Source organism: Sorex fumeus, unplaced genomic scaffold (genome assembly GCF_029834395.1).
Source record: "Sorex fumeus unplaced genomic scaffold, SorFum_2.1 ptg000041l, whole genome shotgun sequence".
In the NCBI taxonomy this organism is placed as follows: domain Eukaryota; kingdom Metazoa; phylum Chordata; class Mammalia; order Eulipotyphla; family Soricidae; genus Sorex; species Sorex fumeus.
The window spans coordinates 6,857,475-6,881,387 of NW_026606098.1; the positions used below are offsets into that span (position 1 = coordinate 6,857,475).

Here is a 23,913-nt window from a genome sequence, read left to right on the forward strand (position 1 = left end):
CTCCCCATCCAGGGACAGAGGAGGGACTCAGGCCAGCACCTGCCTCTTCGGGGTGGTCTCGGCCGGGGGCCCCAGCTGGGTCTGTGCCTGAGAGAGTGGCCCCGGGGCCGCCAGGGAGTGCGGCTGAGCAGGCAGAGCCCCGGCAGCTGTGGCCCCTGTGGCCGGGCTGGGCGTGGACTCGGACCAGTCCGAGAGGGAGGGAGGCGACGGGCTGGCCCAGTGCTCCGGAGACTCGGGAGATGGGGTCAGGTAGGGGTGCTCACTGGGGACCCGCAGAAAGCGCGCCTTGGGGGGGCTGCCACGAGCCACAGCTGCTGGGTACTCCTCCCCGTGTCCTGCGGCCACCAGGTATGGTGGGGGCCGCTCCTGGGGGGACACGGGGGTCCCCGGGTTCAGCAGCTGAGGCCCTGGCGCCAGTGGCAACAAGAAGGAGGGGCCTGGGGGGGCAGGGGCGGGCAGCCGGGCCCAATCGAGGGGCACAGCCACTGGGTTCAGCAGCCCCAAGCTGAGCACGCAGCCTCCCGGAGGCTGGCGCCCCAGCGCCGCCCGCCCCACGCCCCCGAGCTGAGCCAGGGAGACGGCTGTGGCCGTGGTTGCATACGGCCCTTCCAGGGAGAAGCCACCGGGGGAGGCAGGGGCACCCCCAAAGGGCCGCGGGGAGTCCAGAGAGTCCACGGGCGAGAGCGTGACGGAGCTGTCGGCCAGGGGCCCTGGGCAGGCCAGTGTCAGCTTCTTCCCCCGGCCCCGGGCCCCCTGTGGCCCCAGCCCTGCCTTCCCTGGTGGCCGGCGGCTCTTCTTGCCTCCCGCCTGCGTGGCCTTCAGGCCCGGGATGAAGGCTGAAGGTGGGCAGAGCAGGGGCCCCAGGCCGTGGGCCCCTGGGGGGCTGCGTGGCCCGCTGGGCTGGTCTAGCAGGCCCACAATGTCCTGGTGCAGCCGTTCCTGGGCCACGTCCCGGGGCAGCCGGTCCAGGTGGTCGGTGATTTCCCGGTTGGCAAAGTGCTCCAGGAGCAGCTTGGCAGCCTCAAAGCTGCCCTCGCGGGCGGCCAGGAACAGCGGGGTCTCCTCCTGGGGGTGCAGGGCCACAAATTGGGGTCACGCTTCAGCCCACCCTGCAGGCTGCACACCGCTCCTTCCTCCCCTTCACTTGAGCTCATCTGGGGGCTGGGTTCGAGTCCGTGTCTGGCCCAGATGGGTTTTTCACTTGAACAGACTCGCGTGAGCCTGCAAGAGGGGTAGCTGCCTGCCAGCCTCGCAGCACTAGGTGCGAACGCCGAGATGCATGTGGGTGAGTTCTGGCCTTTCAACCCCAATCACGAAGCACCTGCACGCCCCGGACTCCACGGGGGAGCAGGGTGCAGGGTCCCGGGCCCCAGTCACCCACACGAGGCCTCCGTTGGACCCAGCCCGCAGCCCCGGGCCCCTTGGTCCCTGCCGGCAAGCCAAGTGATGCCACTCTCGAGCAAGTTTAGAACAGGCCCGGACGGTCGCCTGCCACCAAGGGTGTCCCCCGGGCCGCCATCCCGAGTGGGCCGTGCTCACCTTGCTGTCCTGCATGTCCTTGTTGGCCCCGTGTCGGAGCAGCGCCAGAGTCGCCTGCACGTTGTTGACAGCCGCGGCCCAGTGTAGGGCCGACTTCCCTGGGGTGGGGGTGGGGGGGCAACATCAGGGGTGGGGCCTAGCGTGCAGCATACACCTGTGGACACTCAGCAGCGAGCTAGCCTGTTTCTAGGCCACACTTGCCCGTGCCCAGCCCAGGGTCACTCCTGGTGGTGCTCGCCCTGGGCTGCACCCCATCTGCTGTGCTCTCTGCTGGCACCAGAACATTCTTGTTCAGTGAGCAGGGCAGGGTGGAGACCCTGGGGGGCAGCCCACTGCTCACCTGTCCCCCATCCCCCCCGCCCCACCTACCGAGCTCATCCACTGCATTGACGTCAGCGTGGCTGGCAATCAGCTCCTCCACCATGCCCTCCACTGCCAGGCGGGCAGCCAGGATGAGAGCCGTGGAACCATCTGCCATGCGGGCGTCAAGGTCGGTGGAACGGTTCCGGATAAGGATCTGGGGACAAAGCAGCGGGACGTGGCAGGGATACCCGCCATGGGGAAAGGTGGCAGGCAGGGCAGGCACCCTACTCGGGACTCCGGGGGCACACCTGGAAGACTCCCTGGGCGTCAGCAGTGACGGCCGTGTGCAGGGGCGTGCGGCCCGAGTGGTCCTGGGCGTTGGTGTCCGCCCCGGCGTCCAGCAGACGCTTGGCTGCGTCAGCACGGGCATAGCGGGCTGCCAAGTGCAGCGCTGTCTCGCCCGTGCGGTCGGTCCTGGCGCCCAGCTGTGCCCCCTGGCATATCAGGTCAGAGATGATGCTGGCGGGTGTGTCCTCGGCCTCGTCCTCCTCGGTGGGCACAGGATCCAGGGCTCCCCCGCAGAAGGACGCTAGCATGAGCGGGGTGAAACCATCTGGTGGACAGGGCAGGGAGACATGGGCATGGGACCACTGGAGGGCAGTGCGGGGTGTGGTGTGGGTCAGATCCAGGGCCTCCTACACACCGAGCATGTGGCTGACCTGGCCTTGCTTGGCCATACCCAGTGAGCACCGTGCCCTCTGGGACGTCACCCAGACCCCACATGCACCAGCGAGTGCCTCCTCCCCAGCTGCTACACACAGGTAGACACAAGCCTGCACAGCCCTCCCCGCAGGCTGGGCACTGACCTGGCCCCCGCACGTTGACATCCATGCCATCGGCCTCCGTGTCCCCCTGAGGTGGTGTCGACGCCAGGGCAGGCGCCACGCGGATGTCAGCGGCCGCCAGGTGGTGCTGTGTCCACTGGCGGCAGTCCACGGTGTCCTCGGTCCCCAAGCTGGGCTCTTCCACCTGGAAGCATGTGGACACAGTTCTCACCAGGGGTCAGCAGGACAGGAGAGGGTCAGGGATTCTCTGTGTGCTTTCAAGTGAGGGCTTGGAGCTGATGAGAAGAGCAGAGAAAAGCTCTGAGAAGCAGAACCTGGGCTTTCTCCCAGGCTGGGAACCGAAGGAAGGTGGCCGGAGGGAGATACAGTGACCAGAACAGACCAGCCTGGACATGAAAACGCACTAGAAAGGACATGAAGACGATTCTAGGCCAAGAGCCAGTACGGGAGCTAATGTATCTGCCTTGCATGCAGCCTGCCCTGGTTCAACATCCATCCCACAGGGGCGCCGAACACTGCCAGGAGGGACCTCTGGGCACACGGCCAGGCAGGGCCCAACCCTCACCACCCAGAAGACAAAAGATGATTCCAGGGACCACAGCGTGCAAAAGAAGAAAATGTGATCACGAATCAGAATCTGATTTAGCAGGGCATTTGGGTCAGTAACATCACTGGCCAGCACAGCGGGGGAAAAGGCTCCTCAAGGGCCAGAGTCACCTGAGGGAAGGACAGGACAGGAACAAAGACAGGCCCTTGGGGCTGTGGAGCAATAGCATAGTGGGTAGGGCGTTTGCCTTGCACGTGGCCGGCCCGGGTTCGATTCCTAGCATCTCATATGGTCCCCTGAGCACCGCCAGGGGTAATTCCTCAGTGCAGAGCCAGGAGTAACCCCTGTGCATCGCCAGGTGTGACCCAAAAAGCAAAAAAAAAAAAAAAAAAGACAGGCCCTTGACATGGCACTCCATGACAGCAAGAGGAGGGCAAGGGGGCACCGCGCACCCTCAGGAGCAGGCAGCCCCCCACACACACACAGCGGCTGAGGGTGCAGCTCGGGCTGGACCTCTCAGTGCTGGGATCAACCAGAACCCCACACCTGCAAAGCGTGTGCTGTCCCAAGAGACGTAATAAAACAGACACCTCCCCTCCTGAGTCCTCGGGAGGGTGGACAGGCAGGGCGTATGATCCAGGCGTGGTCAGCTGTGAACCCCAAAGCCCTAAGCTGGAGCCCTCCCGCAGGGGCTGTGCATGTCCTCTAAGCAGCAGTGTGGACACCCGGCCCTCCCGCCAGGGACTCGCTGCCCAGCATCAGGAGCACATGTGGGCAAGAGCACCAGTGTCCAGGCATCTGGGATCAGCCAGGCTGGCCATGCTGACCCATGCCCAGCTTAGCTGGACTGGGCTGAACTGAGCTGAGAGAAGGCAGACGGTGTATGCAACCCCTCAAAAGCCCCCAGGCTGGCCTGGGCACAGGAGGGCAGGGCTGGGAAGGGGTGCACTGTGCCCGGAGTCCCAAGGGTGGGGTAGGAGGGGCAGGACCTTCAGTCTCTTGGCCTCGGGGCACTCTGTTTCCATCCAGTCTGTGGCCATGTCATCCATCAGACTCTCCCCTTTGGCCATGTTCCTGGGGGGACAGCAGAGGGTCAAAGATCAGGGGGACAAGATGGCAGGGCTGGAGCTGAGGTCCCAGAACCGGCTGGTCTGTGGATCCAATGAAGGGGTTGGGGCAGGGAGGCTGGTTGGGGCTAAGGCCAGAGACAAACCCCTGGGATGGGAGAGGGGAGGAGGTTGCGGTGAGGAGGACCATCAGGGTCAAGGAGGGCTGCTAAAGGCTGTGCTGAGGTCAGGGGTCACAGGAGACGGAGTGGGCGCTGGGCTGGGGCTGAAGAGGATGTTAAGGGGGGTGAGGAGTGCAAAAATATAGGGTCAGGGCTCAGTGAGGAGATGGGGGCACTGGGGAGCAGTGGGAGGACCCAGTCGGCTGGGGTACGGCTTGAGATCGGGGACAGTGTGCCTGGCTTCAGTCAGCTGCAGGCAGTCAGTCCTCACCTCATGCCCAGCGCGTCCTGGCCCACCGGCTCCCGCCGGCCCTTGTGCGTGGCCGCGGAGTCGCGGTGCAGCGCGAAGCCCTCGGGGAACCATAGGGTACTGTGCTCACGCTTCCGCCGGGCCACCACCACACCCAGTGCCAGGACCACCAGCAGGAACACAGCGCTGGCCGCCAGAAGCGGCAGCAGAGGGAAGCCGGGCTCAGGCGGCTCCAGCGGCTCCCCTGTCGGCGGACGGTGACAAGGGCTCAGGGCTGCCTTGGGCCCACCCTACCCCGAGGGTCCCGCCGTGCCCCCAGGCTCCCGCCTCACCCCTCGCCGCCCGGAGTGGGTACGGGAAGTCCAAGCGCTCCACGGCTGAGAGCGCGCCCAGGAAGTCGGCCGCACTCTGCGCGTCGGGGAAGCAGTGGTCGCTGTGGGGGGTCAGCAGGCACAGCCGGTTGTCGATCTCCAGCATGACCACAGAGCTGCGGGCACAGCGGGCATCTCTCGGGGTCGGCCCCCCTCCTGCCCGCCACACACACCCAGACCGTGACCCATGGCTTCGCTGGCCGTGGGGGTCCATCTGCAGATCGCAGGGCCCGCTGGCTTCCTCCGGCGGCCGGTGTCCCATGAGCCCCACTGGACGCCTCTCTCCGAGCGCGCAAGGCTCAGGGCGCATGCGCACCTCGGGAGCTGGCCCTGGGTGTGGACCCCACTATAGAACCTCTGGTGATTCTGCTCCTGGGGCAGCGGAGGCGGCACGTGGGCGAGGTGCTTTGCCTTAGCACCCGTCTGATCGCGGATAGTCCCTGAGCCCCCAAAGCCACCCCGTGGTGGTCCGGGCAGCCCGGGCAAGGTGCACAGTCCAGGCCTGCATGTGGATGGGGCGGAGACTTCAGCGTGCACTGGGCGCCACCATGTGCCACCACTCACCCGATGACCTCTGGGGCCAGCTCTCGCCGGTTCCGGGGCTCGGGGCCAGGCCCCGGGCGGTGGTAGGGGAAGACCATGGCCTGGCCGTGCTCATCCAGGCGGAAGCGCAAGGAGGTGCGCAGGATGCCGCTGAGCCGCTGCAGGAAGTCGGTGCTGGAGCGCAGCAGCTCGGCGGGGGGCACCAGCACGGTCAGCACCAGCACTCCGCGGGCCAGCAGCGCTGGCACCTCGCCCGCACAGTCCAGGCCATCCCAGCCGCATTCCTCCGTGTTGCAGCCCTGGTCGCAGCGGCCGTCAGCGAAGTGGTCAGCGCAGTACTTCTCGTACACGGGGCTGAGGGTGTAGAGGGAGTCAGGGCCGCACACACCAACCCTTAGCCAGAGGGGCACAGAGAAGCACAGCAGCACTGAATGGACAAGGAGGGTGCAGAGGGTTGGGGTGCATGGAAGGAAGGTGAGCAGAGATGGTGCGGGTCGGAGGCTGGCACACTCACCAGGCACAGCCTACCAGGAAAGGACAGCAAACAAATGGGGAGACCCACAGATCAGGAAAGATGGTGAGACAGACACATGGATGGACACATAGCCAGGGCTAAATATGATCAGGCAGAGGCGGGTCCACGGTGCTGCTGGGGTGCATGAATGCATGCAGAACTGACAGAGATGGGGCCACAGGGGGCCAGATCATATCAGGGGGCCATATCACAGGGGGCAGAGACGCCGGCGCATGGCCTGTCGGGGCGGAGACGCAGGCGCACAGGCAGATCGAGACACGGACGCGCGGACCAGGAGATGCAGATGCACAGCCACGGGGCAGAGACGCGGGCACACTCACTTGCAGGTGCGTTCACGGCCCCCGGGCCGGCAGTCGAAGTTGTCATACAGGCAGGCGGGCGAGCTGCAGGCAGGGTCGCAGCGACTGTTGTTGAAGAGGCGCCAGCACTGCAGCGCCGCACACTGGCGCCAGGGGTCGCCCACGGTCAGCGAGCAGTCGCCGCCGTCCCAGCCGCAGCCGGGGCTGTTGCACTCGCGGTCGCAGCGCTTGTCCCCGCGGAGGGCTTGGCAGGCGGCGCTCGGGCACGCCGGCGCGTCCGGGGCCTCGGGTGCCGCCGAGGGCACCTCGCAGCGCGGCCCTGCCCAGCCCGGCGCGCAGGCGCAGCGGAAGAAGGGCTCGCGGGCCGCGGGGCGGCAGGAACCCCCGTGCAGGCAGGGAGAAGCCACGCAGCTGGCATTCGTGGGATCCAGTGGCGGCGACCCCCAGGCGTCCTGACAGGCGGGCCCCGACGTCCCGGGGGGGCAGGCGCAAAGCGGCCCGCGGACCGTCTGCTGGCAAGGGACTCCCAGGGGGCACCGCAGCTCCAGGCAGGAGCGAGCCACTCGTTCGCAGAGTGCACCCCAGAAGGGCTGGGAGGGCGAGAGATGGGGAGGGAGAAGAGCAGGTGGGATCAGAAAAGCTGGGCCTTCCGAACCCCGCCCCGCCCGCAGCCTCTGCCATCTCGCCAGTCTCACTTTCATATCTGGCTCCCCCTTGTCCCCAAGGTCACAGGCTCCTGGGTCTCCCTTCTGACGCCCCCCCTCCCAGAGCCCCAGGGTGCCCACACCTACTGGCACACAGAGGCAGCTGAAACGAAGGGCCCCTGTGGGGCCAGGGCTGGGCCTGCACTGGCCTCCGTGCTGACAGGGCAGGGACGCGCATGGGGACAGTGCGGTCTGGCAGCGGGGACCTGGGGGGGGGGGTGTCGGAGCACATCAGCCATTGGCCAGGCCCGTGGGCAGTGTCCTGCCCGCCGTGCACACTCACCAGTGAAGCCGGTGCGGCAGAGGCAGCGGAAGCCCCCTCCGGGGCCCTGCAGGCAATCCCATGTATGCGCCTCGTGGCATGCGCCAGACCGGCACTCGTTAATGTCGGCTTCACAGCGCAGGCCCGTGTACCCTGGGGGGCAGACACAGCGGAAGCCGCCCACCAGGTCCACACAGGTGCCATTGTGCAGGCACCGGGGCTCCAGGTCCAGAGGTGGCCTCAGGCCACAGTCATCCTCGTTGATCTCACACAGAACACCTGGGGGCGGAGCAGGTCAGGGCCTCAGGGAGGAGGGGACAGACCCTGCCTGCCCAGCCGCCCCGCCCAGCCCTGGCATACCCTGGGTCCCAGGGGGGCAGGAGCAGAGATAGCCAGACACTAGGTCGACGCAGACACCCCCATGCCGGCAGGGTTGCGAGGCACAGTCATCAATGTCCACCCCACAGCGGTCACCCGTGTAGCCTGCTGGACACTGGTGGGCAAGAGAAAGAAGGAAGCACTCATGCACCAGAGACACACTCCCTATGGAGACATGGTCTCACAGCACACGTGTTCACACACACGTGGGGCTGTGTGCAGAAGGACACAGGGCAGGAACACCACGACAGACACGTACACACTGGCCCCAGCTTCCAAGCTCACAGGAAATCACCAAGGATGGAGGCTCACTGACACACAGAAGACCTCCCGAGGGACACCCCTCAGGACGGATCCAGCATGACAAAGCCCTAGACATCCTCGAGACCCACTCCCACCCAGTCAGCGGGGCGGGAGACATGTGTGCCCATGAGCAGCCCCTACCTCGCATACATAGCCCCCCACGGAGCTGTGGCACGTGCCCCCGTGCTGGCAGGGCTGGCCTGCACAGGGGTCCAGCTCCTGCTCACAGTGGCTGCCAGTCCGGCCCTCTGCACACACGCAGTAGTGGGTTCTGCCCTTGTCCACACACTGCCCTCCAGCCTGGCACAACTGCTCCAGCTGCAGCCCTGAAGAGAGCAGAGGGGTCAAGCACTGGGTCCCTCGCTGCCGTCAAGCCCCCCCTGGGGTGTCAAACATGGTCCCACACCGCATGCATGAACATGCACGCCAGCCCCAGTTGCATGCAGTAGATGTGGAGTGGCCGGGATGGGGCCAGCTATCCGTCACACCCCTGTGTACCCCTGTATGCCACGTGCCTGACTCCGGCCCGCCCGCCACACCCTGCGCCCCCCTCACCACTCTGGGCTGCAGCCTCCCTGCAGGGCAGACTGCGGATGTCACATAAGCTGCCGCTCCATCCTGGGGGGCAGAGGCAGGCGGAGGAGGCCCCAGAGCGGACACAGCGACCCCCGTTCCGACAGGGCATGTGGCTGCACCGGTCCGTGGGCGTCTGGAGGAGAAGCCCGATGGGAGTGCTAGGCCCCCTCTAGAAATGCCAGCCCGGGGGCCTTGGGGGTCCCACCCCATCTTTCTAGTCTCCCCACAGTCCTGCAGGATTCAACCACAGGGTGCCCAACTGGCTGACCCCCATACAGCACCCCAGGCCGCTGTGTTCCCGAACCTCCCACGGGTCTCTTCTAGGACCCCCAGGACCCTCACCTGGCACTGGGCCCCTTCGAATCCCTCGGGGCAGGTGCAACGGAAGCCAGGGTGCGCAGCAGTGCAGACGGCCCCGTGCAGGCAGGGCCGGGAGAGGCAAGGGTCGGGCTCATGCTGGCAGTGCAGCCCCGTGTAGCCAGGGGGGCATAGGCAGCTGAAGGAATTCACGCGGTCCACACACGTGCCGCCATTGAAGCAGGAGCTGCAAGGGGCAAAGGTCAGACATCACAGGGGCTGCAACCCCGCCTATACCATGGGCCCACCCTCTACTGCCCAAGCCCAGGCCCCTCCTAGCCCACTACCCACCAAATGGACTCGCTCCGCCCACCCCTTCCCCAGCCCTTTCCTCAGCACCAGGTACCGGAGCACTCAGGTGGGAGTCATGTGGAAACCCCACCTGGCCCGAGTCCCCTCAGGCCCCAGAACACTGACACCCCATCCCCTCCCCCGGGCCTGGGCGACAGCACAGCAGGGAAGCGACTGCCTCGCACTTGGCTAACCTGGTTTTGATCCCAGACTGATCCCTGAGCACAGAGCCTGGAGTAAGCCCTGAGCACTGCTGGGTGCACGCCCCCCCCACCCCCCCCCCCCGCCGAAAAACAGAACAAAAAGCACTGCACCTTCCTAGACGCTGGGCCTCCAGGCATAGGAGTCCAGCTGTAGGCGTCCAGGGTGCCCCTTTTGTCCACCTACCTGGAGCTACAGTCAGGCAGGTCCTGCTCGCAGTGGAAGCCCCCATAGCCAGGGGGGCAGGCACAGGTGAAGGAGGCCACGTGGTCCGTGCAGGTGCCAGGGCCGCAGGGGCTGCTTAGACACTCGTCCACATCCTGGGCACAGTGGGGCCCAGCAAAGCCCGGGGCGCAGGAGCAGGAGAAGGAGCCCACGGCATCCAGGCAGGAACCCCCATTCAGGCAGGGGTCTGTGTGGTAAGGGGGGGGATGGTCACCGGCTCACTCTCTGGCCCTCCCTGCCCAGCTACTGCAGGGGCACATTGTCCTGAATGTCTCCTCTGCAAGAGACTTCCCCCCCACCCCACAGTGTGGGGACACCTCTATGTGCTAGGGGCACCCAAAGGTGCCCCCAGCAATGCAGCTAGCTCAGACCTCTGCTGGCTGGTGAGCCCAGGGCCGTGGCTGCTCCCAGTGGAGGCAGGTCCAGGTAAAACCAGATCTCAGGGCTGGAAGATTTGTACTCAAAAAAGAACGCTGGGTTGAAGAGTCATACGGCAGGAAGGGCCCTTGCCTTGTGTGCAGACAACTTGCACTTGATCCCTGGCACCACATAGGGTCCCCTGATCCCACCAGGAGTGATCCCTGAGCACCACTGGTGTGGCCCAAAAACTCAAAAATAATAATAAATAGTAACTTCTTATTTTTAATAAATAATAATGTAGTACTGTCCTCCCGTTGTTCATTGATTTTGTTCAAGCGGGCCCAGTAACGTCTCTATTGTGAGACTTGTTGTTACTGTGTTTGGCACATAGAATACATCGGGGTAGCTTGCGAAGCTTTGCCATGCAGGCGAGATACTCTCGGTAGCTTGCTAAGCTCTCCCAGAGGGGCGGAGGAATCGAACCTGGCTCAGCTGGGCTAGCTGCGCGCAAGGCAAATACCCTACCGCTGTGCTATCACTCCAGCCCAATAAATAATAATTTTTTAAAATTAAGAATGCTGGGGTCAGGGAAAGAGTTCAGGGCTCATGGTTCATGGAGGGCTCAGGGCAATCCCCAGAACCAGGTGATCCCCTGGGCATCACCAATGTGGTCTGAGAGGCCTGGGGCCGTGCTGACGGGGCCCTGGCCACTGGCCGCAGCCACATGTCTGGAGAGCAACCACTTCAAAGGCGCCCCTTGGGAGGGGTCAAAAAATCTCAAAATCTCAAAAAGTCTCAAAATCTTGTTTGGATTTGACATGTAAGTTGTAGTATTTTTCTATGTTACATTAAGTAGAACAGTGTGTTACTAAGTTTCATGGGTATCCCTGTGGTGCTCAGGCGTGCCCCCTGCGCGGTGCCAGGGCTGGAAGTGGCTGGCTGCGTCCAAGGCGAACACTTCCCCCCTCAGCTCAGCCACCCCTGCTCTGCTCGGGCCTGTATGTGCTGTGTGGCCCCAGGTCACTCCCTCCATCTCAGGGTGAAATGGAGACCGTGAGAGACCTAGATGGTGGGACGCGAGGCCAGTGTGAGCCGCAGACCACGGGCATCACGCACAGAAGCCCTCGCAGCATGCCCTGGACTCACTGGGGTCACAGTCATCGATGTCCTGGTCACAGGAAGGGCCACTGAAGCCGCTGTGGCAGGTGCAATGGAAACTCCCCGGCAGGTTGGTGCAGGTGCCGTGGGGGCCGCAGGGAGAGGGACCGGCACACTCGTCCACATCCTGCTGGCACCGCGTACCTGGAGGAGATCAGGGCAGCACCTGAGTACTGACGGTTCCTGCAGTGACCTCCACGGTAGTGTCCCTGGCCGAGCAGGGGACTGGTGGCTCCTCTGGAAACTGTCCCCAAGTCCCAGCTGCCCCGGCCCAAGGTCTCCCTTCTCCAGGTGGTAGCTCAGGGGAGGGCAGTTCACAGTGACATTTGAGAGGGGAGGAGCAAGAAGGGCCTTCAGGGGTCCTACATCCTCACCCTGGCACCCCTGGGCCCCACCTGGACAGCCGCCTCCTGGGTGGGAGGAGGGGGAAGGCCCATGGGGAGACACAGGGAGCAAGAGGCTGGACAGGAGGGGAGGACACGCACCCTGGAGCCCAGGGGGACAGGCGCAGCGAAAGTCCATGCCCTCAGTGGTGCAGGTGCCCCCGGCCTGGCAGGGCTGGAGCGCACAGGCGTCTCCAGGGAGGGTCTGACTGCAGCGGGGGCCCGTCCAGCCAGGCTCACACACGCAGCGGAACCTGGGGGCACTCAGGGCTATCAGCAGGGAGACGGGGCCAGGGGGAGACGGGGCGTGGGGAAGATGGGCCACAGGGGAGACGGGGCTTGGGGGGTGAAGGGGTGCGGGGAGACGGGCCGTGGGAGAGACGGGGCGGGGGGAGACAGGCCAGGGGATGGGGCGAGGGGAGATGGGCCGCAGTGGAGAGGGGGGCCTCACCCTCCCGGGGTATCGTGGCAAACCCCGTGGCCGCAGAGCTCCTGAGCACAGCTGTGGCTCGGGGGCAGACACAGGGGCGGCAGGGAGCCGGGGGGACAGAGGCAGTGGAAGCCCTTCTCCCCCTCCACACAGGAGCCGCCCTCCCCGCACGGGCTGGACGCACACTCGTTGATCTCCACATCACAGAGGCGTCCTGCAAGGGAACAGGCTGACCTCATGCCAGGTCCTAGACAGCCGGCCACCCCAGAGGGACACTGGCCAAACCCGAGTGAGGAAAGCTTGTCCTTGTACCAGCGGCCAGCACAGCGTCCTCAACCCAGCTCACAGGAAGCTTCAGGGGCCTCCCACTCCAATGCAGCACCACCTCCTGCCGTGACTGTAAGCACCAGCCCAGGGCAGGGCTGTGGACTGGCTGGGCAGAGAGCAGTGGGATCTAGCAGAGAAGGGCATGATCTCGCCCCCCCCAAGAGCTGAGAGGGCAACAAGAAAGAGCCAGCCCAGCTGTGATCCCTGAGAACCCCCAGATAAGACATAAAAACAAAAACAAGAAACAAAAAGGCCCATTTCCAAAACATCCACTAGCCCACCTGTGAAGCCGGGCTCGCAGACACAGTCAAAGTGGCCGACGCCATCGCGACAGACTCCAAAGGTACAGGGATTACTGGCACAATCATCCAAGTCCACCTCACAGTTGACCCCTGGGGCAAGAAAAGCCAGCAGGGGGTCCCCCAGTACTGCCCCCTGCCCAGGCACCATTCCCAGCCCCGCTGTGGACCTCCCAGGTCTGGGCTCTACCTGAGGTGCCCAGGGGACAGCGGCACAGGTACTTGTCCACCAGGTCCAGGCACTTGCCCCCGTGGCGGCAGGGCTGGCTGCGGCACTCGTCCACTTGGCTTTCACAGCGCGTGCCCGTGTAACCCGAGGCACAGGCACACGAGAAGCTGGCGATGCCATCCACGCAGCGCCCGTGGTGGCACGGGTCAGGGGAGCAGTCGTCCACATTCAGCTCGCACAGCACGCCCTCGAACCCTGTGGGAGGGGGGGCGCAGCCATGCCGAGGCAGTCCTGGTGGTTCCACCCGCCTACCTGGGCTCACCCCAAGGCCCCCCACGGCCACCCCATGCTGTGACCCCAACTTGCAACGCAATCTCGCTTTTCGTTTGTTTTTGGAGGCACAGCGGGCATGCCGGGCGCTGCCCGAGCAGTGCTCAGGGGTCACTCCACCCGGCACTGTTCCGGGGCTGTGCCAGGGTGGGGGTATGTAGGGCGGGCGACTGGGCCCTGGTCCTCTCTCCAGTGCCGTCTTGGCTCTCTACTACCCAACCTCACCGGTGACTGCAAAGGATATACACCAACTGGAGGCCAGCCTCAGCCCAACACGGACGGACCCTGATGGCCCTGGACAGCCCTGGACGGCCACTGCCTACAACCCACCACAAACTTCCACCAGGCTCATTGGTCCTTCCCCAGCCACGCCTCCTATTCTCCAGGCTCATTGGTTCTTCCCTGGCTCCGCCTCCTTTCTACCAGGCTCTCATTGGTCCTTCCCCAGCCACGCCTCCTATTCTCCAGGCTCATTGGTTCTTCCCTGGCTACGCCTTCTTTTCCTCTAGGCTCTCATTGGTCTTTCCCCTGGCTCCGCCTTCTTTCCACCAGGTTGTGGCCCTATCCCCAGCCCGGTCTCCTTTTCTCCAGGCTCTCATTGGTCCTTCCCCAGCCCTGCCTCCTCCTTTTCTCCAGGCTCAGTGGTCCTTTCCCCCTGATTCCGCCCCGATTCGGGTAGGCAGGGATTGGCCAGAGCTCACCCTCTGCACATCGGCACTCGTAGCCATCCGGCTGGTCCACGCACTTGGCACCATTCCTGCAGGGAGTGCTGGCACACTCATCCACATCCAATTGGCACATGGCCCCGCTGAAGCCTGGATTGGTCAGTGGAATGGGCAGGCACACAGACAGGGTCAGATGGGTCCCCCTCGCCAGCACAGCCCACCAACTTGTTTTAAAGCCGATAGCAATGTTTCCCTGCGTGGGGGCGCACATAGTTTCTGTTCAAAAGACTCGTGACACAGACCCAAGTCTCTGCCCTGCCACCACCTACTGTTTCTGAGCGCCTCACCCGAGGGGCAGGTGCAGCTGAAGCCGTTGACTCTGTCCTTGCAGACCCCGCCGTTGACACATGGGCTGCTTTGGCACTCGTCCATGTCCACTTCACAGTAGATGCCTGTGAAACCTGGTAGGGCGGAGAAACACTGGACCTTAAAGGGTGCGCTCTCGTCCCAGCTCCTGCAAAGTTCCCCGGAACCTTGGCCCTGTGCTTACCCATCCCTTCATTGGTTCGGACCTAGCTGTGACCGCAACTAGTCAGAGTCCACTCTCAGACAACCCCTCCCTGGGGCTGGAGCGATAGCACAGCGGGTAGGGCGTTTGTCTTGCACGCAGCCGACCCAGGTTCGATTCCCAGCATCCCATATGGTCCCCTGAGCACCGCCAGGAGTAATTCCTGAGTGCAGAGCCAGGAGTAACCCCTGTGCATCGCTGGGTGTGACCCCCCAAAAAAAAGACAACCCCTCCCTGTGCCATGAAGTTAGTTCCCACCCCAGTACACACCGCTGTGCCCCGTACTGGTGCAGCCCTGTCTGCCCTGAGTCCCAGTAGCCGCGCTGACTCCGTGCTTCCACATCCCTGGCTGAGTCCCACAAGGTGCAGATGCAATCCCAACCCATCCCAGTAGAATCGCCCTAGTCCTGCTTTGCCACCTTCTGGACTTTAGCCTGAACTTTAACAGGTGGTGGGGCACCTGATGTCCCTGTAAGGTCCTCAAGGTCCCACACTCTACTGCAGCCATTTTGTCCAGCCCATGAGGCTTCGGGTCATTCTTTGGGCTCGCCCCCCCTGAGCGGCCCCACCCACAGCCCTCAGGTCCCTGGCCCGGCCCCATGTCTTTGGGCCCCGCCCCCAGAGCAGCCACCCCCTGCCCGCAAGTTCTCTCTAGCCCCGCCCCATGCCCTGTAGGCCCCGCCCCCAGAGGTAGCCCCGCCCCCAGGTTCTCTCTGGCCCCGCCCCCAGCCCTGCCCCAAGGAGCCCTGCGCACACACCTGCCAGGCAGATACAGGTGAACTGGCCAATGCGGTCTAGGCACGTGGCCTGGTTGCGGCAGGGCCCAGAGAGACACTCGTTGACATCAGTCTCACAGCGTGGGCCAGTGTAGCCACGGCCACACTGGCACAGGAAGGATCCCTGTGTATTCATGCAACGGCCCAGGTGTTCGCAAGGATTGGCACCTGTGGAAGCAGGCACTACTTGTGTGGGTGCGGTGCGGGTTGCTTAGGGGCCCCCATCCCGACCTTCCTCACTCCTGGGCAGTGCCCCTCACCGATGGAGCATTCGTCCACATCCTGGTCACATGCCCCACCTGTGAAGCCAGGGGGGCAGGTGCAGATGGCCCTGCCATTCACAGGGTTTGTGTCGCAGATAGCATCCTCGTGGCAAGGGTTGCTGACACAGGCATCGTCCAGATGACATAGGAGCCCTGGACAGCAGAAGGTATGGTAGAAGCTCAGCTCCACCCAAAGGGTTCCCAGGTCCCCCAGGTCTGTGGTTATGTACATACCACAGAACCTGTGGGACTTAGCAGCTGTTTTTGTTGTAGTTCTAAGGGTATTTTTTTTGGCTTTTGGGTCACACTCAGAAATGCTCAGGGGTTACTCCTCGCTCTGCATTCAGGAATTACTCCCAGTGGTGCTTGGGGGACCACTGGGGATGCCAGGGATCAAAACCAGGTCTGCTGTGTGCAAGGCAAACGCCCTACTTGCTTGTACTGTCACTTCAGCCCCTGTTTTTGCCATCTGTCATGGAAATATAAGGTGAAAATCAATGACAACAAATCTGGGGGCTCAAGTGGTACTAAGTCCGGCCCACAGGGTGGGACGCAGTGCTAGAGCTTCATGTGGTTTGAGGGTCCAACTCGGAGCCTATCAAATCCAAGGCATGCATTCTGACTCTGAATAATAAATTTTATTATTATTTGGTCCAGTGAGAGGCTCAAAAGATAGGTCAGTGTCTTTTGAGTACAGTGCTGAATCTCCCCTGCACCACACAGTCTCCTGAGCACAGTTGGGAGTGACCCCCAAACACTGTGGGCCAAAATCAACTGGAATATTAAACATCCAGAAAAGTGGGTTTCCATAGAATGGCAACCTAGATCCAATCGTTTGCTTCATTTTTTTTTGGAACCATCTAAAAATAAATCAGAAACATCCACATAATATTTTCTCTTCTATTGACTCTGATGATGGTGGTGATGGTGATGATGGTGATGATGATGACTGTAATGATAATGGTGGTGATGATGATAGTAATGGTGGTGATGGGACTGATGATGGTACTGGTGATAGTAATGATGTTGATGGTGGTAATTGTAATGATGGTGATGGTGGAGATGGTGGTGATAATGGTGGTGATGGTGATGGGGTGGTGATTGTAATGATGGTGATGGTGGTGAGGATGGTGATGGCGGTGAGTGATGGTGATGATGGTAATGGGGATGGTGGTGGTAGGGCCTATCCCTCAGCCTCAGTTCCTGCAGGACCCGTTGCCTCCTTCGACATCTCCAGGTCAACCCAACAGCTTCTCTTTCACCACTTTATAAAAGTGCTCTTCCCTTCTACCTCCTCCCCCCTCCCATCTCTCTTCTTTTGGGGGAGTACAGCTGGTCGTACTTGGTACTAAGGGCACACTGGGAGATAGATACCCCATCTTGGTACTCGAGGGGCACTGGAGTTTCCACATGAGCAGCTTGTGCACCAGCTCTCTGGGGCTCTTCCAGGCCCTCCGTTGCTTTCCCTCGCCCCTGCCCCCTCTCTCATCCCTGCCTCTCTCCTCTGTCCCTTACTCTTGCCTGTCCTGCAGTGTAGCTTCTGCCCTGGCCTGTGCACCTGCCCAGAGCTCACAGTGCAGTCACGCTCCACTCAGCAAGCATCCATGGCCCTGCTAGCTGCAGTGAGAGCAGCCGCTCACCAGTCTTGCCCATGGGACACGCGCAGTAGAAGGAGGCCACGCGGTCGTGGCAGGTGGCCCCATGGAAGCACACGGCGGTGGCACAGTCATCAATGTTCTGGCCACAGCTCTCCCCCGTCCAGCCATTCACACACACGCAGCTGTGGCCACCAAGCGTGTTGAAGCAGGTTCCCCCATTCTGGCAGGCATTGGGCTGCAGTTGACACTCATCCACATCCTCCGTACAGAACTGGCCTGTGGCACAGAGAGAAGCCCATTTGGCCTGCTGGCAAGTGCCCACCAAAGGCCACTTCCTGGCACCCTGTCACACTGTGCTCACCTGTCCACTCGGGGGGGCACTGGCAATTGTAGGTGTTCACCCCATCCACACACGTCCCCCCATTGAGACACTGGTGTCCGGGACAGTCGTCCACATTCAGCTCACAGTGCTGGCCCTCAAACCCTGCGGCAGGCATGGGAAGCAAGGATGGTCAGTGCCAGGTGCCCAGGGTTAGGGTCCCTCCCCTGGGCCCACTGCCTCACCTGGCAGGCAGGTGCAGGTATAGGAGTGCGTGCCACTCGGCCGGCAGGCGCCCCCGTTCCGGCACAGTGCAGGTGCACACGGTGTGGTGGGGCTGTCACACAGTGGCCCAGAGAAGCCATTGGGACACTGGCAGCGGAAGGAGCCCGGCGTGTTGAGACAGGTGCCCCCATTCTGGCAGGGCCTGGCCCCCCAGCACTCATCGATGTCGCTGCGACAGCTGCGGCCCTGGTAGCCCACCGGGCAGGCGCAGATGAAGCGGCCGTCGATCCCCACGGAGCAGCGGCCACCGTGGGCACAGGGGCTGCTGAGGCAGGGGTCTGGCTGGGAGCAGTCGGGGCCTGCAGGGGCCGGGACTGGGGTGAGCTTGGGCACTGAGGCCCGGCTGCCCTGGGCCCTCCTCCACAGGCCTTACCTCGAAAGCCCCGGGGACAGCGGCAGGAGAACCGGGCGGCCCCTGCCACCACAGAGCTCTGGCAGACGCCCCGGCCGGCACAGGGACCCGAGTGGCAGGGGTCTTCCAGCTGACAGCGCTCACCCACCCAGCCTGGTGGGCACCTGTGGGCACAAGGGGCTCAGCGGGGCACCCAAGGTGGGCAGGCCCAGACCACACCTATACAGCACATCACACAGCCCAAGCTGCACCCATACACTCACACTCTCTTCTCCACTCACAGCCAGGCATGGGCACCCGTGGCCGCAGGAGGCCCAACAGAGAGGAGAGACCAGGGAAGTGGTGTGAGGACATGAAAGGGTGCCAGGGCCCAGACAACACGCTGCCCGGCAGACGCCTGAGGCAGAGCCCATTTTCACCCTTCCTGCTCCCCCTTCCCCACAAATTGCCCAGACCCGTGCCTGTGAGTGGGGCCTTGTTTGGAGAGTCTCTGCCGATATGGTTAACTGACGGATGTTGGGACTAGAACAGTCCAGTAGGGAGGGCATCTACCTTGCATAGTGACCAGCCTGGGTTCTATCCCTGGCATCCCATAGGGTCCCCTGAGAACTGCCAGGAGTGAGCCCTGAGTGCAGAGCCAGGAGAAATTAGGAGAAACCCTTCAGCATCACCAGCCAATGGGAAATTTAAAAAACCTGAGAGATGTCAAGGCGACAAATCCTGGGATTTCCAGAGGGTCCCCAAATCCAGTGCCGAACGTCCTGAGTTCAACAGGCAATGTGGGGTCAGGGAGAAAGAGAACCCCCCTGTAACAGCAAAGACAGCAGCCCCAAAGGGTCCCAGCCCCCAGAATCCTGGATGGAAGGAGCCTTCTGTGCTGTCTTCGACCTCCCAGAGACAATCCACAGCACTAAGTGAAGTGACAGGGGCGGAGGCAGGGGAGGCAATATCATGTTTTCATCTTACAAGGATGACAGGATTTGGGGGTAGTGGGGATGTCACCGTGCTATACGGGGAAATCAAGGCAAAAGAACAGCACAAGCAAAACCTCTGGAAGAGACGCCCCCTCTTAGCACAGACGTGAACCCAGAAACACACCCACATACACACGCGCACGTGCACATGCACACGCACACGCGTGCACACACACACACACACACACACAGAAACAAAGTGGCCTTCCACACTATCTCCAGGCAGATTTGCACCAGGAACACTCAACCCTTGGGGGGCACACCCAGCCTCCTTCCAAAGGGGCGAGGCACACCCCAATGTTGATTGCCTCTTGTTCCAGCAGGTCCCCAAAACCCCAAGGACCCCTGGAAGTGGGTGTCCATGAAAGTGGGGGACTCAGGGGAACGGCAGCAGCCTGAGGAAGTGGAGGTGCATAGCTGCACCTCCCCTGGCCAATCTCCCTGTCTCTTGAGGAGAAACTAAAAATGCTGACTCAGCCCTTCATCACTCTCAAGATTTCCCCTCACCCCACCCAGTGGGAGAGGTTGGGGCAGGCAGTAGGGCCAGGTGGCCGTTCCCTGGGCAGGGCTGGGGGGTCTGCAGGGATTCCCAGTTCCCGGTCCAGCCCCGCAGCGGGTCCTGTTCCTACCGAGGCAGGCGCAGCCTGTCCCCTCCCGGAGCCCCTGGCGGGTTCCCACACCCTGCACCCGCACTCAGCTCCAGCAGCGACCGGTCGGGCCGGTTCCGACTCTGCCAGCGCCTCGCCCCAAGGCCTAGGCTTTGGGGGACAGGGACAGGGGGCGACGGTGAGTGGTGCATGACCTTGGAGAGTGATGGAGGGTGGCACGGGGGTACTTGCGGGAACATGGCTCATGGGGTCCCTGAAAAAGCCAGGTTGGCGCGCAGCCCTTGAGGGTCGTCTCTGGCAGGGTCAGGGTGGGCTGCCCGAGTGCAGGGAGGGAGCCGGGGCCCCTGCTCTCCGCCCTGCGGGACCCCCGGGTCTGCTCCGCTCCCAGGCAATCCGGTTCCAGGTGCCGAGCGCGCCGGTGATTCACCTGTCAGGGGGCGGGGCGGCTGCGCATTCACCTGCAGACCCGGAGGTGGGGGGGGGGGGGTGTTCCGAGGCTCCTGATGTGCCCCAAGCGAGCACGCGCACGGCTTTCTCAGTGCCTGACCCGGGGTGGGGGGGTGGGGGGGTGGGCGCGGTGAGGACCTGCGGCCTCCACAAATTAATGAGGGGTGGGGGGCAAGGGGCCAGAGCTGGGCTGCCCGGCTGCTCAGAGTTCCGGAGGTGCCACAAGACCTGGGCGCCCCCCACCGCTGCCCGCTCAGACCCGCCCTGCGCTCCCCCCTCAACCCGCCTTCCTCAGTCACTGAGACCTCACAGCCTAGAAGAACCTTGGCTGGACGGGGGTGGACGGAGACGGCCTCGCATGCCATGCCCGGCACCACAAAGGTCATCTGCTGCCAGAACCCTGTCAGGAGAGATCCCTAAGCAGAGCAGGACATGGCCCAAAATGGAACAAACCAAACCAAAACAGGGGCGGGGGTCAGAGAGATGGTGCCGCTGGCCCTACACCACATGTGGTCAGTCCCCCAAGAGCTCCGCTGGGAGTGATCACTGTGGGTACGGACACAAAACCACACCAAACCAGAGAGCGGAAGGGACTAGCACAAGCAGCTGGGCAGTGCCTCCCCCATCAGGCTGGGTCTCAAGACCCAGGATGTGCAGCCTCAGTGGTGACTGCCCCGTGTAGGTTTTGCACAGACCCCTGCATCGAGAACTCTGTGAAAATGGGCTCCGGAGTCCGTTCCCACAGCACATCATAGACTCAAAGAGAGGACAGAGTGTCGGGCAGTTGCCTTGCACATGGTCACCCTTTGTCACCCTATACGATCCCCCAAGCACCACCAGGAGTGATCCCTGAGTGCAGAGCCAGGAATCAGTCCTGGGCACAGCAGGTGTGACCGACCCCCAAAATAAAAACAAAACAAAGACTTACAGAGCTGAAGGTCCAGCACACAAGGGGCACTTTTTTTGAGTCATACCTGGAGGTGTTCAGGAATTACTCCTGACTCTGTTCTCAAGCAATTCTACTGGCGGGCTTGGGGGGACTTGGTTTGCCAGGCATCGAACCCGGGTCCGACTTGTGTCCATTGTCCTACTGCTCCTGCCCCACAAGGGACACTTGGAGCTGAGGATGTCCACTCTAGAGCCCAGTCTCAATGACAGGAAAGAGGGTACCCCCTGCAGAGGGGGGTGTCCATGCTGACATGGGGGCAGGACAGACCGCCACACACATGTAGGGTGCCCATGGTGGGGACAAATCACACATACAAACGCAGAGAACAGACCCTCCCCTACACACACACACACACACACACACACACACACACACACGAGGCGTCCATGTCACTGCGATCAGGAGGGTCAGAGAGTCCCTGCGGGGCCTGGGCTGGGCACTCACAGGCAGGCAGTCTCTCTTGAGGGCAGCTGGGTACAGCGACCTCCGTTGGCACACGGGCTTCCGTCCAGGCAGGGGGGGTCCGCTGCGGGGGTGCAGGAGAAGAGGAAGGGAGCTCAGGCAGGGGAGACACGGGCCCCTCTACCCCGCCCCCAGGCAACAGCTGCAGCGGGTGGGGATGTCTTTGCGGGTGCAGGGGTGCCTCCAGCCCCGCAGTTCCCACGGCCCCCGCCCCAGCCCAGCTGTTGGCGTTGCAGCTGTCCCTGCCAGCTTGAACCCTGGGAACTACAAAGCAGAAGTGGAGGGGCAAGGCTGGGAGTGAACTTCTGCCAGATGTGGGGGCTCCAGAAGCTGCCAGAACGGGGTGCTGGCAGGAAGTGAGGGTGCTGTATCCCCAGGAAGCCTGCGCTGTGTGTCCAGACTGGGATCTGGGAGGGGGCAGGGGCCAGAGGCCCCTGAGAGGGGTACCTGCTCCTGCAGGGGGGCTCTGGCGAGTTAGATTCCCAGGGGCAGTCTAACAGTCCTGGGAACAGTCCTGGGACCAGCAGCGTAGGGGGCTGTGCAGGCGGTTTGGAGTGAGCAAGTGGACATCTGAGAAAGCCGGCCCTGGGTCCGGGCAAGAGGACACCGGCTCCCAGGCACAGTGGGGGCCTTCCCACTCGTGCAGCCCATGCAACAGGGCATGCAGGGGCAGGAAGGGGTGTTGGGGGTGGGGTGCACATTCTGCATGTCCAGGGAGCAGGCCATGCAGATGCAGCTGTGCTGGCACAAACATGCTGGTGCATCTGTGTGTGTGAGTGTATGCATGTGGGCACGGGTCAGTGTGAGCGTGCATGTTACCAGGTGCACACATGTGGGCCCCTCTGCACCGTTGGCACGTCGTGTGTTAGTGTCTGTGTGCTAGTGTGTGTGCGTGTGTGTGAATTCCTGCCTGTGTGCGCTGAGTGTCCCTTCTCTGGGACAGGACAGGAGTGCACAGTAGGAGGCTCCCCTCTCCTGTCTGGGGGGCGTTCCCTGGGGTCACCCCCTCGCCCCACAGTGGTCTCACGGGACGCCAGGCGGAGCCGTTGGGCCGGCCAGTGTCCCTCCTCGGCGGCCAGGCCTCCCCCGGGTGTGCGCCCCCGCCGCTGGCCAGTGCCCCGCCGCCCCGTCCCGCTTTGTCTGGCTAAGAAAGCGCGAGGCCGGCCAGGGGGAGGGGGCGTCCAGACGGCGTGGCCATTGTCCCCGACGGGGGAGGGGAGGGCGGGGCGGGGCTGGGGTGGGGGGCGCAAGGCGGGGGGTCGCGCCGCAGCGCGGGGGCCCTGTCCCCCTTGCCCACGCTGGGCGGGCCAGACCCGGGGGCGGGAAGGGGCCAGCGCTCCGCTCCGGCTCCCGCTCCAGCTCCGGCTCTTGCCGCGCGCCCGCCTGGGAAGTTTCGGGAGTTCGGCCTCGGGGGTTCCGACGCGCACAACTTCGCGCCCCCGCCCCCGCCCGGGAGTTCTCGCGTCGGGCACCGCCGGGGGGCTCCGGGGGCGTCGGCCGTGGCCCGCCGAACTCGGGACGGACGCGGGAACCCTGCGCCTGGTCACCACGGCCCGGGACGGCGGGTCCAGCCCCAAGCCTCGGCCCGGAGCCCCCCGAGAACCTTCCCAGCCCCGCGCTCACCTGCAGCCCCCGGCCCCGCCAGCAACAGCAGCAGCGGCAGCGGCAGCAGCGCGCGCACGGACGGCGGCGGCGGCGGGAGGCGGCCCCGGGCCCCGGACCCCATGGCGGCCGCGCGCGACCCTCGGCGCCTCCGGCCCGCTCGGGCGCGTCCCGGGCCAGCCCGCGCGCAGCCCACTTCGCCGAGTGAGGCCGCGCCGCCCGCGCCGCCCCGCCCGCCGGCCCAGGCCCCGCCCCGCAGGCCCCGCCCCTAGCGCCGGCCCCGCCCTCGCCTCGCCCCGCAGGCACAGTCTGACCCCGCCCCGGCCCGCCGGCCCCGCCCCGGTCGTCGATCACCCCGCCTCCTCCCGCGGTCGCCCCGCCCCGCCGGCCCTGCCCACTCTCCTGCGGAGACCCTTTGAGACAGGCACAGGCGGAGCCCCCAATCCGGAGGACTCTTGGCTCCCCAACACAGAGACTCAGCCCCAGTCAGACATCCCGAAGCCGCGGCGGGACCGTTCAGAGGTGCTCAGGAGCTCACTGACGCAGACCCCCGCCCCACCTAGCGCTTCTCGGATACTTAGAATCTACAGCACCCGGCATCCCGTCCAGGGACCTGGCTGAGGCTGCCAAAGGCCCTTTTTAGACCTCACACACACGGGGGTCGCCTCTACCCACCCCTTCTCCTCCTCACTCTGTTGGCCCCCAAAGGCGCAGACAACCCACCCCCCGCTCCCCTCCCCCCCAACCCCTGCTCGGGCATCCCTCTGCCACTGCAGCCTGTTCTGCTCGGCAGTCAGAAGCAGCCCCGGAGGGATGAGTACACATCCAGCGG

The 23,913-nt window shown here is 63.8% G+C and overlaps 1 protein-coding gene across 1 annotated transcript; it reads right to left on the reverse strand.

Moving 5' to 3' along the window:
- Positions 1-8: 8 nt before the first annotated feature.
- On the reverse strand, positions 9-23,298 carry NOTCH3 (notch receptor 3). The gene is made up of 32 exons (XM_056119249.1): positions 23,103-23,298; positions 21,462-21,543; positions 18,061-18,203; positions 17,648-17,986; positions 17,445-17,567; positions 17,126-17,359; positions 15,483-15,638; positions 15,205-15,390; positions 14,226-14,339; positions 13,915-14,028; positions 12,905-13,138; positions 12,697-12,807; positions 12,110-12,302; positions 11,761-11,912; positions 11,264-11,419; positions 9,719-9,944; positions 9,026-9,227; positions 8,663-8,816; positions 8,249-8,433; positions 7,787-7,919; positions 7,448-7,705; positions 7,252-7,370; positions 6,482-7,050; positions 5,648-5,980; positions 5,045-5,199; positions 4,734-4,956; positions 4,224-4,308; positions 2,709-2,871; positions 2,151-2,455; positions 1,909-2,056; positions 1,540-1,637; positions 9-1,065 (listed from the first exon to the last, which is right to left on the reverse strand). The coding sequence occupies exons 1-32, from the start codon at positions 23,203-23,205 to the stop codon at positions 28-30; spliced, it is 6,834 nt and encodes a 2,277-aa protein (XP_055975224.1). The 5' UTR covers positions 23,206-23,298; the 3' UTR covers positions 9-27.
- Between the last annotated feature and the right edge of the window lie 615 nt (positions 23,299-23,913).